At 42.1% G+C, this 14,049-nt stretch overlaps 1 protein-coding gene across 1 annotated transcript in view; it reads left to right on the top strand.

The window, feature by feature from the left end:
• Window positions 1-13,832, top strand: part of LOC138948902 (uncharacterized) — a 54,720-nt gene extending 40,888 nt beyond the window's left edge. Inside the window, exons 11-16 of the mRNA XM_070320536.1 lie at window positions 4,681-4,787; window positions 5,345-5,434; window positions 7,846-7,948; window positions 8,720-8,851; window positions 10,158-10,328; window positions 12,319-13,832. Coding sequence (XP_070176637.1) covers window positions 4,681-4,787; window positions 5,345-5,434; window positions 7,846-7,948; window positions 8,720-8,851; window positions 10,158-10,328; window positions 12,319-12,596 — 881 coding nt within the window. The 3' untranslated portion in view covers window positions 12,597-13,832. The remainder of the gene's footprint in view (window positions 1-4,680; window positions 4,788-5,344; window positions 5,435-7,845; window positions 7,949-8,719; window positions 8,852-10,157; window positions 10,329-12,318) is intronic.
• The last annotated feature ends 217 nt before the right edge of the window (window positions 13,833-14,049 follow it).

The raw sequence follows: 14,049 nt of genomic DNA, 5'->3' as shown, positions 1-14,049 counted from the left end.
TCAAAACTGTTTGTTTTTAATAAATAAACTTAATGGAACGTTGAATAAAATGCCGCCAAAAAATAAATCCAGTATAATAACATGTATCCCTCAATACCTACAATTTTTCATTCATACGTGATCATCTATCATTATTATTATTCTTGCTTTTAGAACGTCTCTGTATGTTTCGGATTTCGTCACAAATGTGTTTTCATGCGGTAATAGCTGTTTTTCGCATGTGAATACCGAATCAAACAACGAGAAAGGTATTGGGTTGGAACGTTTAATTATGGACAAAACAAAACGTTACGTTCACAGATATTTGAGCACAGCAGTCTTTGAAGTGCACAGACAAACACTAATTAAACAAAACTTATCTGACAAAATGTAGTTCTGCCGCTTGCAGGGAAGACAGAAGCATGTGAATACCGAGAGACTCTCTCTCTCTCTCTCTCCCTCTCTCTCTCTGTCTTGCTCTCTCTCTCTGTCTCTATCGCCCTCTCTTTCCCTCTCTCTCTCTCTCTCTCTCTCTCTCTCTCTCTCTCTCTCTCTCTCTCTCTCTCTCTCTCTCTCTCTCTCTCTCTCTCTGACACTTCAGTTCTAAAATTGTTTTACCATGCACATATTCTGTCACATCTAAGTTATGCTTCCACGTTGTGGGACAACTGTAGTGATGTCCACATGATGAAACTAAATTCTCTCCATCGTCGTGCAGCTAAACTGATGGTACCTAACTCATCAGTCACTACTGACAAGAAACTAAAACTGCTCGACCTCCTTCCGTTAAACCAGCAGCTTAAACTGAATTTACAAACAAAGAAGTCCCTGAGTACATTCAGTCACTATTTCAAAGGGCAACCAACAGGTATGGTTCCAGTAAATTCATTCCACCTCGCCCTCGACTAGATTTGTACAAGTCTAGTCTTGCATTCTCCGGATCTTCAGTATGGAATTCGCTTCCAACTGTACTTAAACATATTCCATCAGTCAAGGCCTTTAAAAAACAAACACACAGACATTTGTTCGAAGTCTGATTCAAAGTGAAACAGTTATTGTAACATTGTGGCAATTCGTAAATTGGTTTATTCCGATATCTTAAACCACCCTAATTTAATCAATACATAAACGTTATCTTATAGCTTCACATGTATATTAGCATGCGTGTATGCAATTTATGCATGGAAAAAGATACGGGATACGATTCTCTTTTTATGATTGTTGTTTTTCTACACTTGGTTTAAACTGTTTTATTCAACGTTTGTACATTATTTACAAAAAACGCATATTTTTTTCTACACTTGACTTGCTATTTGTTTGCTTGCTGTTGTTGTTTTTATTCAGGACCTCATGTTCTTATTGAACGTAACTTTGCACTCATTATTATCATTATTATTAGTGTTATTATTATCATTATTATTATTTTATTGTTATTAATCTTATTATCATGAAATCATCATCATTGCCTTCATTGCTATTATCATTGTTACTTTTGCTATCTTGATACTTTATAGTTTTTATTTAGTTAATCTATAACTTTTGATTTGCTTTTGAATGTTACTTATTACCATATGTATGTTTCGTCAAATTCGTAGTGTCCATATACTCTTTTCATCTGTTGTTTTGTTCTCGTCTTTGTTTGCAAGGACAGATTGTAAGACTAGGCAATGCCTAAAATCTCCATCCTTCTGTAATAAAGTTTAATCAATCAATCAATCAATCAATCAATCAATCTCTCTCTCTCTCTCTCTCTCTCTCTCTCTCTCTCTCTCTCTCTCTCTCTCTCTCTCTCTCTCTCTCTCTCTCTCTCTCTCTCTCTCTCTCTCTCTCTCTCTCTCTCTCTCGCTCGCGCAGGATCCCCACTGGTTTTTAGAAACAAAATTCCATGACTTTTCCATGATTTTCCATGAGCCTCAATAACATTTTCCATGACTAGATCCACAGCTCGCCATTTCCGAACACGCAAACTTTTTACGTCTTGTCACTGCCAGTTTTGACACTGGCTTGCTTTGCACTGAATTTGAGTCAGTTTCTATGCAGTGTCTCTTCGACAAGCAAGTCAAGCATTTGCTACGCAGTCAGATTATCGGTAATGTTTGCTGGTCCTGTCATTTCACTAAACTGGACCAGAGACTGTTTGTATCCATCTGCACTTTCGTAAATTCCGTTTCGTAACCGTCACTGTGACTTGACGAACTGTCATTTTTTTTCACCGCGATACACAGTTCATTGCGAAGATCTTCCTCGGTAATTCGTTCCAATTCCGCATACTTTTTGTTGTCAAGAAACAAATCGAAAGAAAGTTTCAAACTCATCATCCTCCATCTTGCTTGTCGAAGCGCTAAAGTACTTTATCGATGCAAAAACAAAAGCAGAAAACTTCGACGAAACCGACTCAAATGCAGCGCAGACGACACGACGAGATAACGGAAGGAAGTGAGCCTCGCTTTGGCTCAAGTGCCGTTAAAAATACCGTAATTATCGTATGCAAATACGAACGAAAACATGGTCATACGAACAAGCCTTGTGCTGGCGACGCAAATCGCCGCTGGTTGGCAAAGGGGGGGGGGGGGGGGGGGGTGTTAGCTGGGCGTGCTAAAGGTTAATTTCTTTCTTTATAATTTTTGTTAAATTCCATGACTTTCCATGGCTTGAATTGAAATTCCATGACTTTCCAGGCCTGGAAAATTAAAAATCAAATTCCATGACTTTCCAGGTTTTCCATGGCCTGTACGAACCCTGCTCGCGCTCTCTCTCTCTCTCTCTCTCTCTCTCTCTCTCTCTCTCTCTCTCTCTCTCTCTCTCTCTCTCTCTCTCTCTCTCTCTCTCTCTCTCTCTCCATTCCATTGCTGCCATACTGCCTTAGTTTCTCTTGTTGATCAATGGCTGGAGAAAATCAACGACAATGAATTCTGTGGTGCCATTTTTGTTGATTTTGCTAAAGCCTTTGACGTTATTGATCACACGTTATTACTGAGAAAATTCGCATTGTATGGCGTCGGAATCGAAACTGTCAAACTTATTAGTTCATTTCTCACCGGCAGACAACAAACTGTACTAACAAACGCCTCGGCGTCGAGCATGCAAGAAGTAAAATACGGTGTACCACAAGGATCGGTTTTAGGACCCCTCCTCTTCTCTATATACATTAATGACCTCCCCCTATATATTCAAAATGTATGTGAACTTTTTGCAGATGACACCACAATTCACTCCAGCAACACAAATTTAACTCGCTTATCAGAATCACTTCAAAGAAGTTTAAACCAGTTGACAGCGTGGACTGAACTAAACCATATGTCTCTTAACCCAAAGAAAACCAAATATATGGTCATAACAACAAGACAAAAACGCCAGAATATTTATTCAGCTGGTCCTGCTTTAATGATAGATGGTGAAATAGTGGAAAAAGTCGACCATCACAAACTGCTGGGTGTTAATATCGATAACAACTTGTCTTGGTCAACCCACATTGAGCAACTTAGTAAAGTGGTGTCAAAGAAAGTGTACCTCTTATCTAGAATTAAACACTTCCTGAACTGCCACACCAGAAAATTATTCTTCATTGCTCATATTCAATCTGTTATTGATTACGCATCCACTCTATGGGACTCAGCAAGTGAAAATTCCTTAAAACCACTTAGCAGATTACATAAAAGAGCGCTAAAAGTAGTATTACTAAAGCACACTACCCTCACAGAGTTAGACTACATACATTTAGGGATCTTACCTCTAAAGTCAAGACTGCTTTTTAACAAAGGAATCTTTATGCATAAAATTATATCCGAAACTTTACCCCAAACCATTTGTTCAAAGTTCTCTTTGAAGAATTCACACCACCTTATGAAATTTAACACTCCTCTTCCTAGGATAGACTTATTTAAGTCTAGTCTAGTTTATTCAGGTGGCCGTCTCTGGAACGCTCTTCCAAATGCCTTACGGGAAGCTACCAGCACAGATTCTTTCAAAAACAAATATATATCCCATTTAATGAAAATAGTATATTCTTGATTGTTATGTCCTTTGAGACACAGTCACTCACTTTTGATTTATTGTTTTGTTTATGAAATTATGATGTTCTGCATAATATCCATTGTCTTGCAGAGTTGATGTACTATTGCATAGTATTCTTACTCTAATTGACTTGCAAATTTTTGCTTTGCACCTTGTCATGAACATGTATAAACTACAATGTTTCATATAATGCACGTATGTACATAAACTTATCCTGTTTTACTAATTATGTAAGTATTGTAGTAGTAGTAGTAGTAGTAGTTTTTATTGTAGATTTAGTCCCTCTTTAGGGCGAGGGCCAGATGCAAAAAAGTATACCAATGCTTATTCTGTTACCCTCGTAAAATAAAGAATTGTCATTGTCATTGTCATTGTCATTGTCTCTCTCTCTCTCTCTCTCGCCCTCTCTTTCTCTCTCTCTCGCTCTCTCTCTCTCCCTCTCTCTCTCTATCTCTCTCTCGCTCTCTCTCTCTCCCTCTCTTTCTCTCTCTCTCGCTCTCTCTCTCTCTCCCTCTCTCTCTCTATCTCTCTCTCGCTCTCTCTCTCTCTCTCTCTCTCTCTCTCTCTCTCTCTCTCTCTCCCCCCCTCGCACTCCCTTTCTTTCTGTGATTCCATGACACTAGCAATGTACGACTAGATTGTGTTAACCTAATGACCATCTCTATGAGTCTGTTTTTGTGTGTGAAGATTATCACGAGGTGGCGCCTTTCCAAACATTTACGTGCGGCGATGGTACGGTGCTGCAGTTTGATTCTGAGGGGGCTCTGCAGAAGATGTTCGAGCCTTACAACAAGGTGTGTGCATACTAATTTATCTGTTTGTTTATGGGGCACTTGCTCTCACTCTCTCTTTTTTTTCTCTCTCTCGCCCGCTCTCTTTCTCTCTCTTTCTCTCTCTCTCTCTCTCTCTCTCTCTCTCGCTCTCTCTCACTCCCTCACTCTCTTTCATCCACTCTCTCTCTCTCTCTCTCTCTCTCTCTCTCTCTCTCTCTCTCCCTCTCTCTCTCCCACTGTCCCAAGATAGGCCAAATGGTTCTAAGAGGACGTTAAAACTAATTATCATCTCTCTCTCTCTCTCTCTCTCTCTCTCTCTCTCTCTCTCTCTCTCTCTCTCTCTCTCTCTCTCTCTCTCTCTCTCTATCTCGTGAATTTGTATGTGTGCACATTTATGAATTTGTTTGTGCACAAAATAAACAAAAAGCAAAAACACACACACACAAACTCACACCAAGAACATATTATTAATGATCCAGAAAGAATCGGTTTGACACCAAAATCACACTTGCTTTCAATTTCTGATGGTTAGGCTCGCATATTTCTAACTCTGCTCCATTCTTCGTGTTGTGTTTCAGATATCCTGGGCGGACCCCACCCACCCTATCGCACAGATAATGTACACCACGTACAACGAAACTGCCTACCTTGACAGCGCTCGTGCAGAGGTAGAACATAAGAGTTTTGCCTACCTTGTTTACATATTACAGGGCTCCCCAGAGTGCGCGCCCCTGCGTCCTATACGCACTAGAAGCCGAAAACACGTATTAGAAATTTATGGAGGGGGTACCAGGACGCACTAAACTTATAAACAAGTCGCGTAAGGCGAAAATACAATATTTAGTCAAGTAGCTGCCATTTTTCAGCAAGACCGTATACTCGTAGCATCGTCAGTCCACCGCTCATGGGAAAGGCAGTGAAATTGACAAGAAGAGCGGGGTAGTAGTTGCGCTAAGAAGGATAGCACGCTTTTCTGTACCTCTCTTTGTTTTAACTTTCTGAGCGTGTTTTTAATCCAAACATATCATATCTATATGTTTTTGGAATCAGGAACCGACAAGGAATAAGATGAAAGTGTTTTTAAATTGATTTGGACCATTTAATTTTGATAATAATTTTTATATATTTAATTTTCAGAGCTTGTTTTTAATCCGAATATAACATATTTATATGTTTTTGGAATCAGCAAATGATGGAGAATAAGATAAACGTAAATTTGGATCGTTTTATAAATTTTTATTTTTTTTTACAATTTTCCGATTTTTAATGACCAAAGTCATTAATTAATTTTTAAGCCACCAAGCTGAAATGCAATACCGAACCCTGGGCTTCGTCGAAGAATACTTGACCAAAATTTGAACCAATTTGGTTGAAAAATGAGGGCGTGACAGTGCCGCCTCAACTTTCACGAAAAGCCGGATATGACGTCATCAAAGACATTTATCAAAAAAATGAAAAAAAACGTATGGGGATTTCATACCCAGGAACTCTCATGTCAAATTTCATAAAGATCGGTCCAGTAGTTTAGTCTGAATCGCTCTACACACACACACACACAGACACACAGACACACAGACACACACACACACGCACATACACCACGACCCTCGTTTCGATTCCCCTCGATGTTAAAATATTTAGTCAAAACTTGACTAAATATAAAAACGGGTACCGGGACACACTAAATATCCTTTATCGCGCGTACCCTAGATTCTTTTTCGACCTGCAATCGTCTGCACGATTGTACCCAGTACACTATGCGTGACCACTATGTTTTATAACTACACCGGGACTTTTCGGCTTTTGGACCCTTTAGACTTGAGTTGAGCGTTTGAAAATGCCTGAGCCTGAAGACGGGTGTAACTTACACCTCTTGGTACCAGTCTGCCTTAAAGATGAGGACAACAGTTGGCCAGATGACCAGAATAGCGCGCCGCATTTTCCTGCATAGACCTAAGGCGCGTCTGCCACAACAGTGCCTGAGCTAAACATTGGCGGGCACAACTCACGGCCCGGCACACGGCACTGTAAACATTACCGGTCCCTTCACCTCTCTCTTTTTCTTTCTTTATTTGGTGTTTAACGTCGTTTTCAGCCACGAAGGTTATATCGCGACGGGGAAAGGGGGGAGATGGGATAGAGCCACTTGTCAATTGTTTCTTGTTCACAAAAGCACTAATCAAAAATTTGCTCCAGGGGCTTGCAACGTAGTACAATATATGACCTTACTGGGAGAATACAAGTTTCCAGTACAAAGGACTTAACATTTCTTACATACTGCTTGACTAAAATCTTTATAAAAATTGACTATATTCTATACAAGAAACACTTAGCAAGGGTAAAAGGAGAAACAGAATCCGTTAGTCGCCTCTTACGACATGCTGGGGAGCATCGGGTAAATTCTTCCCCCTAACCCGCGGGGGGATTCACCTCTCTCGCCACCAGCCGCCCTACCCTTGGTCTCATGCCTGCCTTGGGACCTTCTCAAATTCTGCAGTGGGAGTCCATGGACCCTCTAAAAGTTGAAAGTGGGGCACCCGGGACCCTCTATAGGAGGGAGACCTGATATTACATCACAGTTTATGTTCTTCATCAAATTTGCCCAACTGACCATTACAATTTCGGCAATAGACAATGTTCGGAGATAACTCTGTCGAGTGTGTATGGGTTGCCAAAGAGTGAATACTCTTGCTTTTATTGATTCAAGCTTTCGTAAGTGGAAAAGTGGTGGAAAAGATACCCACCCGTATATATGCCATGGGAAAAGATACCCGTATGCCATGGGAAAAGATACCCGTATGCCATGGGAAAAGATACCCGTATGCCATGGGAAAAGATACCCGTATGCCATGGGAAAAGCTTGGGCGGTAGATCTATGTAGTGAATTAAAGAACAGTTCACACGGAAAGAAATTAAGGTATCAAACGTCTTTGGCAATAGATGGTGTTTTTGTCTGAAGACTGAAATCTGCAGGTCTGCTCTGTAAAGACATGAACAACCTCGTTAGATAATTATGTTTCTTGTGTTTATGACCGTGGTCATTGGTGATTAGTTTGTTGAAGTTAGGATTTTATTTCAGGAACATCACCAGAGGCATCCACGAAGTGAGAAACTGCCACAGTCCCACTATCCCTATCCGACAACAGAATGGCCAATGAAGCTACAACACCTCTACTCCAAACGTGAGGCTTTCACTTTCGTGTTTCTTATTCCTCCGAAAGCGGCGTATGGCTGCCTGAATGGCGGGGTAAAAACGGTCATACGCGTAAAAATTCACTCGTGCAAAAACACGAGTGTACGTGGGAGTTTCAGCCCACGAACGCAGAAGAAAAAGAAGAAGAAGCGTTTCTTATCTTCTTTGTCGTTTTACCAAAAAAAATAGTATATATATGGTGAAATGGTTATTGTGTTGCTTCATAGAGAGCCACTTCAGGGTACCAGGATGTGAAGAAGTAATCTATCCTTCCAAAATGTGTTGCCGTGTCAATGAGACTCAATGCGGTGCTGATTTACATATACGTGTTTTAGCTACATCAGATACTCATGCTGGCCAGAAAGTTCTCCCTCTCTCTCTCTTTGACACTCTGTCTCCCTCCTCTCTTTTTAACTCACCCACATACTCCCACCCACACACAAACACGCTAACACGTACACACCCACACACACACACACACATACACACACACACACACACACACATACACACACACACATATATACACACACACACACACATACACACACACAAACACACACACAAATACATACACAAACACACATACACACACAAACACACAGACACACACACACGCACACACGCACACACACATACACACACACACACACGCACGCACGCACGCACGCACACACACTCACACACACACACCGTCACACACACTACATGTTAACAATTCAGCTCTCTCTTTCACCATTGTGTTTGAATGCCTATGCAGCCCTGGCCAGTACTTGTGACTTCTGGCTACAACTGACCCCGCAAGATCAAGAGGCGGTCACTTCCTATGGGTGTCCCGAGCTGTTCTACGTGCACATTGCTGTCAGACCCAAGGCACAGAACATCGACCCAGGTGAGAGAGAGAGAGAGAGAGAGAGAGAGAGAGAGAGAGAGAGAGAGAGAGAGAGAGAGAGAGAGAGAGAGAGAGAGAGAGAGAGAGAGAGAGAGAGAGAGAGAGAGAGAGAGAGAGAGAATGACAATGACAATTCTTTATTTAACGAGGGTAGTAGATTAAGCAGAGGTCTGCTTTTTTACATCCAGCCCTCGCCTAAAAAACGGACTAACTACAAAAATGAAATAGAAATACAAGATAAAAAATAGAAAAAAGAAGAACTAAAAGAGAGAGAGAGAGAGAGAGAGAGAGACACACCCACACACAGACTGAGAGAGAGAGAGAGAGAGAGAGAGAGAGAGAGAGAGAGAGAAAGAGAGAGAGAGAGAGAGACACACCCACACAGAGACAGAGAGAGAGAGAGACACCCACACAGAGAGAGAGAGAGAGACCCACACACAGACAGAGAGAGAGAGAGAGAGACACACACCCACACACAGACAGATAGAGAGAGAGAGAGAGAGAGAGAGAGGGGGGGAGAGAGAGAGAGAGACACACACACACACACACAGACACAGACACAGACACAGACACAGACAGAGAGAGAGAGACAGAGACAGAGAGAGAGAGAGAGAGAGAGAGACAGAGTGCATAAGTTCAGGTGACTGATTACACCAAAACGCGCACACACCTTGTTAGCGCAACTCAGTCATGCTGCCACTGGGAGAAAACGACTCTTCTTCTTCTTAATTCTTCTTCTTCTGCGTTCGTGGGCTGAAACTCCCACGTACACTCGTGTTTTTTGCACGAGTGGAATTTTACGTGTCTGACCGTTTTTTTAACCCGCCATTTAGGCAGCCATACGCCGTTTTCGGAGAAAGCATGCTGGGTATTTTTGTGTTTCTGTATAACCCACCGAATTCTGACATGGATTACAGGATCTTTTTCGTGCGCACTTGGTCTTGTGCTTGTGTGTACACATGGGGGTTGTTCGGACACCGAGTGCACACAAAGTTGACTCTGAGAAATAAATCTCTCGCCGAACGTGGGGACGAACTCACGCTGACAGCGGCCAACTGGATACAAATCCAGCGCGCTACCGACTGAGCTACATCCCCGCCCTGACTGAGCTACATCCCCGCCCTGACTGAGCTACATCCCCGCCCTGACTGAGCTACATCCCCGCCCTGACTGAGCTACATCCCCGCCCTGACTGAGAGTGAGCTTACATCCCCGCCCTGACTGAGCTACATCCCCGCCCAAAAGCGACTCTAATATCCCAGCATTGGGATACTGGAGTAAATAAATGAAAACAATGACATTTCAGGGCTGGACATGGAAGTCCAGTGGCACGGCAAGCTGCCCACACGCTACACAGAGTCCATCTCTATGCACGTGAAGCCTATCATGCCTGTGGCCGGCACCTGGCACCTGTCCAAACTGGGTCAGATGATCCAGCCAGAGGAGGTCGTCACCAACGGTAGCCATTACATACACGGTAAGTGCACTGTCTAACGTTTGACTTTAGAGTAGAATCTTGAATCCCTATACGTGGGTTTTTTTCCTGTCTCTTTTTTGAGAAGTTTATAACTGCTGCCACGGTTTAAAGGTACTGAACTTGTCAAATCCAGGTGCACGGAGCCCCTGGGGCTTTCAGTCATACCTCAGGCAGCTATCCGTTAAAAGAACTACCAAGTTTCATTGACTTGCACCCAAAGAGTCAAGAACTGCGATTTTTTTACGAATTAATTTTGTACTCGGATCCGGCTGGTCTTGACCTATTTTTGGATCTAAATTTAGATCAGGTAGATCACCACATCATGCACAAAAAGACACGTCACTAAGCAAACTATGTCAGACGTCATCATGAGTTTGTGTAAAACAAAATGGAGGCCGGAATCACTCAGTTGAATCGAACTCCGACCAAACACCACGTAATAACTAGGTTAATTTATGCACTCGCGTGAACAAGAAATTGTCGAGCTTCACAGATGTCGTCGTTGGGTAGTTTTGGGTTTGTTTTACTACCATAGGAGGATTTTTGAACTGTAAATGCACTCAGCTGCAACAAAAACGCAAAACGAAGGCTGTGAGCTGCACTGTGCCTTTAACTAGAATTTAAGACCAAAGCTAGCGATCTTCCTTAAAAGACCACGTCGGAACACTTGACGGTTTTACTCGAATTTAAGATCGAAGCCGGTGAACAGACCGGCACGGTGGGCTAGTGGTAAGGCGTCCGCCCCGTGATCGGGAGGTCGTGGGTTCGAACCCTGGCCGGGTCATACCTAAGACTTTAAAATTGGCAATCTAGTGGCTGCTCCGCCTGGCGTCTGGCATTATGGGGTTAGTGCTAGGACTGGTTGGTCCGGTGTCAGAATAATGTGACTGGGTGAGACACGAAGCCTGTGCTGCGACTTCTGTCTTGTGTGTGGCGCACGTTATAATTCAAAGCAGCACCGCCCTGATATGGCCCTTTGTGGTCGGCTGGGCGTTAAGCAAACAAACAAACAAACAAACAAAAGCCGGTGAATATCATAAACAGATCACGTCAGGATTTACTACTGGTGATCTTCATAAACGGATCACGTCAGGATTTACTACCGGTGATCTTCATAAACGGATCACGTCAGGATTTACTACCGGTGATCTTCATAAACGGATCACGTCAGGTTTTACTCGAATTTAAGATCGAAGTCGGTGATCTTCATAAACAGATCATGTCAGGTTTTACTCGAATTTCGATAAACTTAAGTAAATGTTATTCGTGTCAGCGATGCACCAGTAACATCTTTACTGAATAAAGGTTAGTATTAGTGACCTTCCTAAACGTCGACTGACAGTTAGATCGAGGAGTTCTTTGCAAAAACGATTACAAAAAAACACTTGCGTCTCAGGTGTCAAAAGTTTCTGAGAGATGTGTTGTCATTTTGAAATGGCCGAAAACAAATCCTGGCGATGCTCATTTCCCGCTAACCATACGTCATTCACTGTCGATCCAATAACACATTTTAGACGTATGGGGAAAAAAACTGATATTCTGAGCCGGTTATGATTTATTAGAAGGAATAAAAGAAAAGAAAAAGAAACATCATCCGCTGCGTTTGCGCATCAAGTTAGGAAGGTAACCCAGACGCGTTCTTTGATATATTGCTAGATTCTCCAAACAAATAAAAACTAATTTATTAATAATAACAATAATAATAACAACACTTTATTGTCCATTAAAATATTACATACAAATGGAAAATTTTCTTAGGCACACCCTGCCTGCCTGTAACGATTATAACGAACATTTATTAAGAATTATTAGGAGATTCACACACACATAAAACATTTAAAGAAAAAGAAAACACACCAGTAACCAGGTTAGGTAAGTTTAAATCCATATTTCGGCATGTAACTGCCTTCTTCGGGATGGTATGGAAAGAATGGAATGACATAAAACGGTAAAACGTCTTGAATGATAAGACTGTTCATATTTTTGACAGCTGTGGACAGGTCAGTGTGCCTGATGACGAAGGAGATGAGCGGACTGGAGTTCCTGACACCAGACGTGGCCCACGTCATGCTGGGTACAGACGCTCGCCCAGGACTCGGCCCCTTCCCCCAGCCCTACGGCCCTCTCAAGGGACCGGTCAACCAGATGGGCTTCAACCTCTTCAACAACCTCTGGAAGACCAACTACATCTTCTGGTATCCCTTCAATGATGTTGAAGACGAGGGTTCCTTCAAGGCTCGCTTTACTCTCAATTTTGTCACCATGTAACAATGTGTGTGTTTGTGTGTTTGTTCTGTTCAAACCAGTCTTGATCTAAGGACTCATGTCCGGTCGACAATAAAAGCTGGTTCTTGTATATGACTGTGTACGTAGGTGTTAGTTGGAGTGCCTTGAAGAATGATGAGCATATGAGCTTGTGGTGATCATCCTTTTTTGAGGATGAAAGTGGCTTGTTCATTTCAATGCTTGTTATTCTCTCAGGTGCCAGGAGATAAGGTTCCGTACAACTCTCGCTTACTCTATAACACATGTCGTATGCATAAAGAGCGATTACTTCCCTTTGGTTATTTGATACCATGTAAAACGTCAATATTAACGACCCAAACCGCCTTTGTTCCAAAACCAAGACTCGAAAAGAAAAGACAAAAACCTAACCACGTATGGGGGACCAACTAAATGTTTCTGTATATCAACAAGTATCTTCTGAATGACCGTCCTTTGAAGCTCGTATTTCTCTCTACTTTGTTACCATGTAAAGTCCCAATGATAAACTTAATCCTACGCTACCCTAAGTCTTCGACCCTATAAATCGTAACTTCAACCAGATGGGCTTTAACTTCTTCAACAACCCGTGGAAGACCAACTAAATCTTCTCGTATCCCTTCATGCACTTGACAACGAAAGCTCATCCAGGGCTCGTTTTACTCTCAATTTTGTCACCATGTAAAACGTCAACATTATTTACCCAAAACATGTCTATGTTCCAATATCAAGTCTGGAAGATCAACTAATTCTTTTCTTCTGGTATCCCTTCGTTGACTTTGGCAACGAGGGTTCCTTCAAGGTTTGCTGTACTCTCATCTTTGTTACCAAGTCAAGTTTCGAAGATAAATATCCAAATTAGCTAGGTTCCAAAATTCAAGACTCAACGAAGGCAAAGCAACCTTAAAATGTTTGAAGGGAAGTAACCATTGTATCACAGGAAGTTCTGTCCATTGGAGTTTTGCCCCTTATAGCTTGATTGCAAGAAAAGGTACTCTTGACAAGATTAAATCATTACATTCTTAAAACTAGCTGTGGGGCGTTTGTCAATATTAAAGATGTGTTATTGCTTGCACTCCCATGTGTCCGTCCGTCCGTCCGTCTGTCTGTCCGTCTGTCTGTCTGTCTGTCTGCCTGTCTGTCTCTGTCTCTCATTCTCTCATTCTGCATTTGTGTCTGTATTAGTATATGTGTGCTTTGACAGATAAATGAATGAATGTACAAATTAAATTCAGAACTGCTTCCCGATTTCCAGACCTCTTACAATATAGTTTGGACAGTGTGTGTGTGTGTGTGTGTGTGTGTGTGTGTGTGTGTGTGTGTGTGTGCCAGTGTGTGTGTGAGTGTGTTTGAGTGTGTGTTTGTGTATGTGTGTGTGTATGTGTGTGTGTGTGTGTTTGTGTGTGTGTGTGTATGTGTGTGTGTGTGTGTGTGTGTGTAAGAGAGAGCGAGAGGGAGA

The sequence above is a fragment of the Littorina saxatilis genome, linkage group LG15 (genome assembly GCF_037325665.1).
Source record: "Littorina saxatilis isolate snail1 linkage group LG15, US_GU_Lsax_2.0, whole genome shotgun sequence".
NCBI classification, from domain to species: domain Eukaryota; kingdom Metazoa; phylum Mollusca; class Gastropoda; order Littorinimorpha; family Littorinidae; genus Littorina; species Littorina saxatilis.
This window is presented reverse-complemented; position numbering and strand designations above follow the sequence as displayed.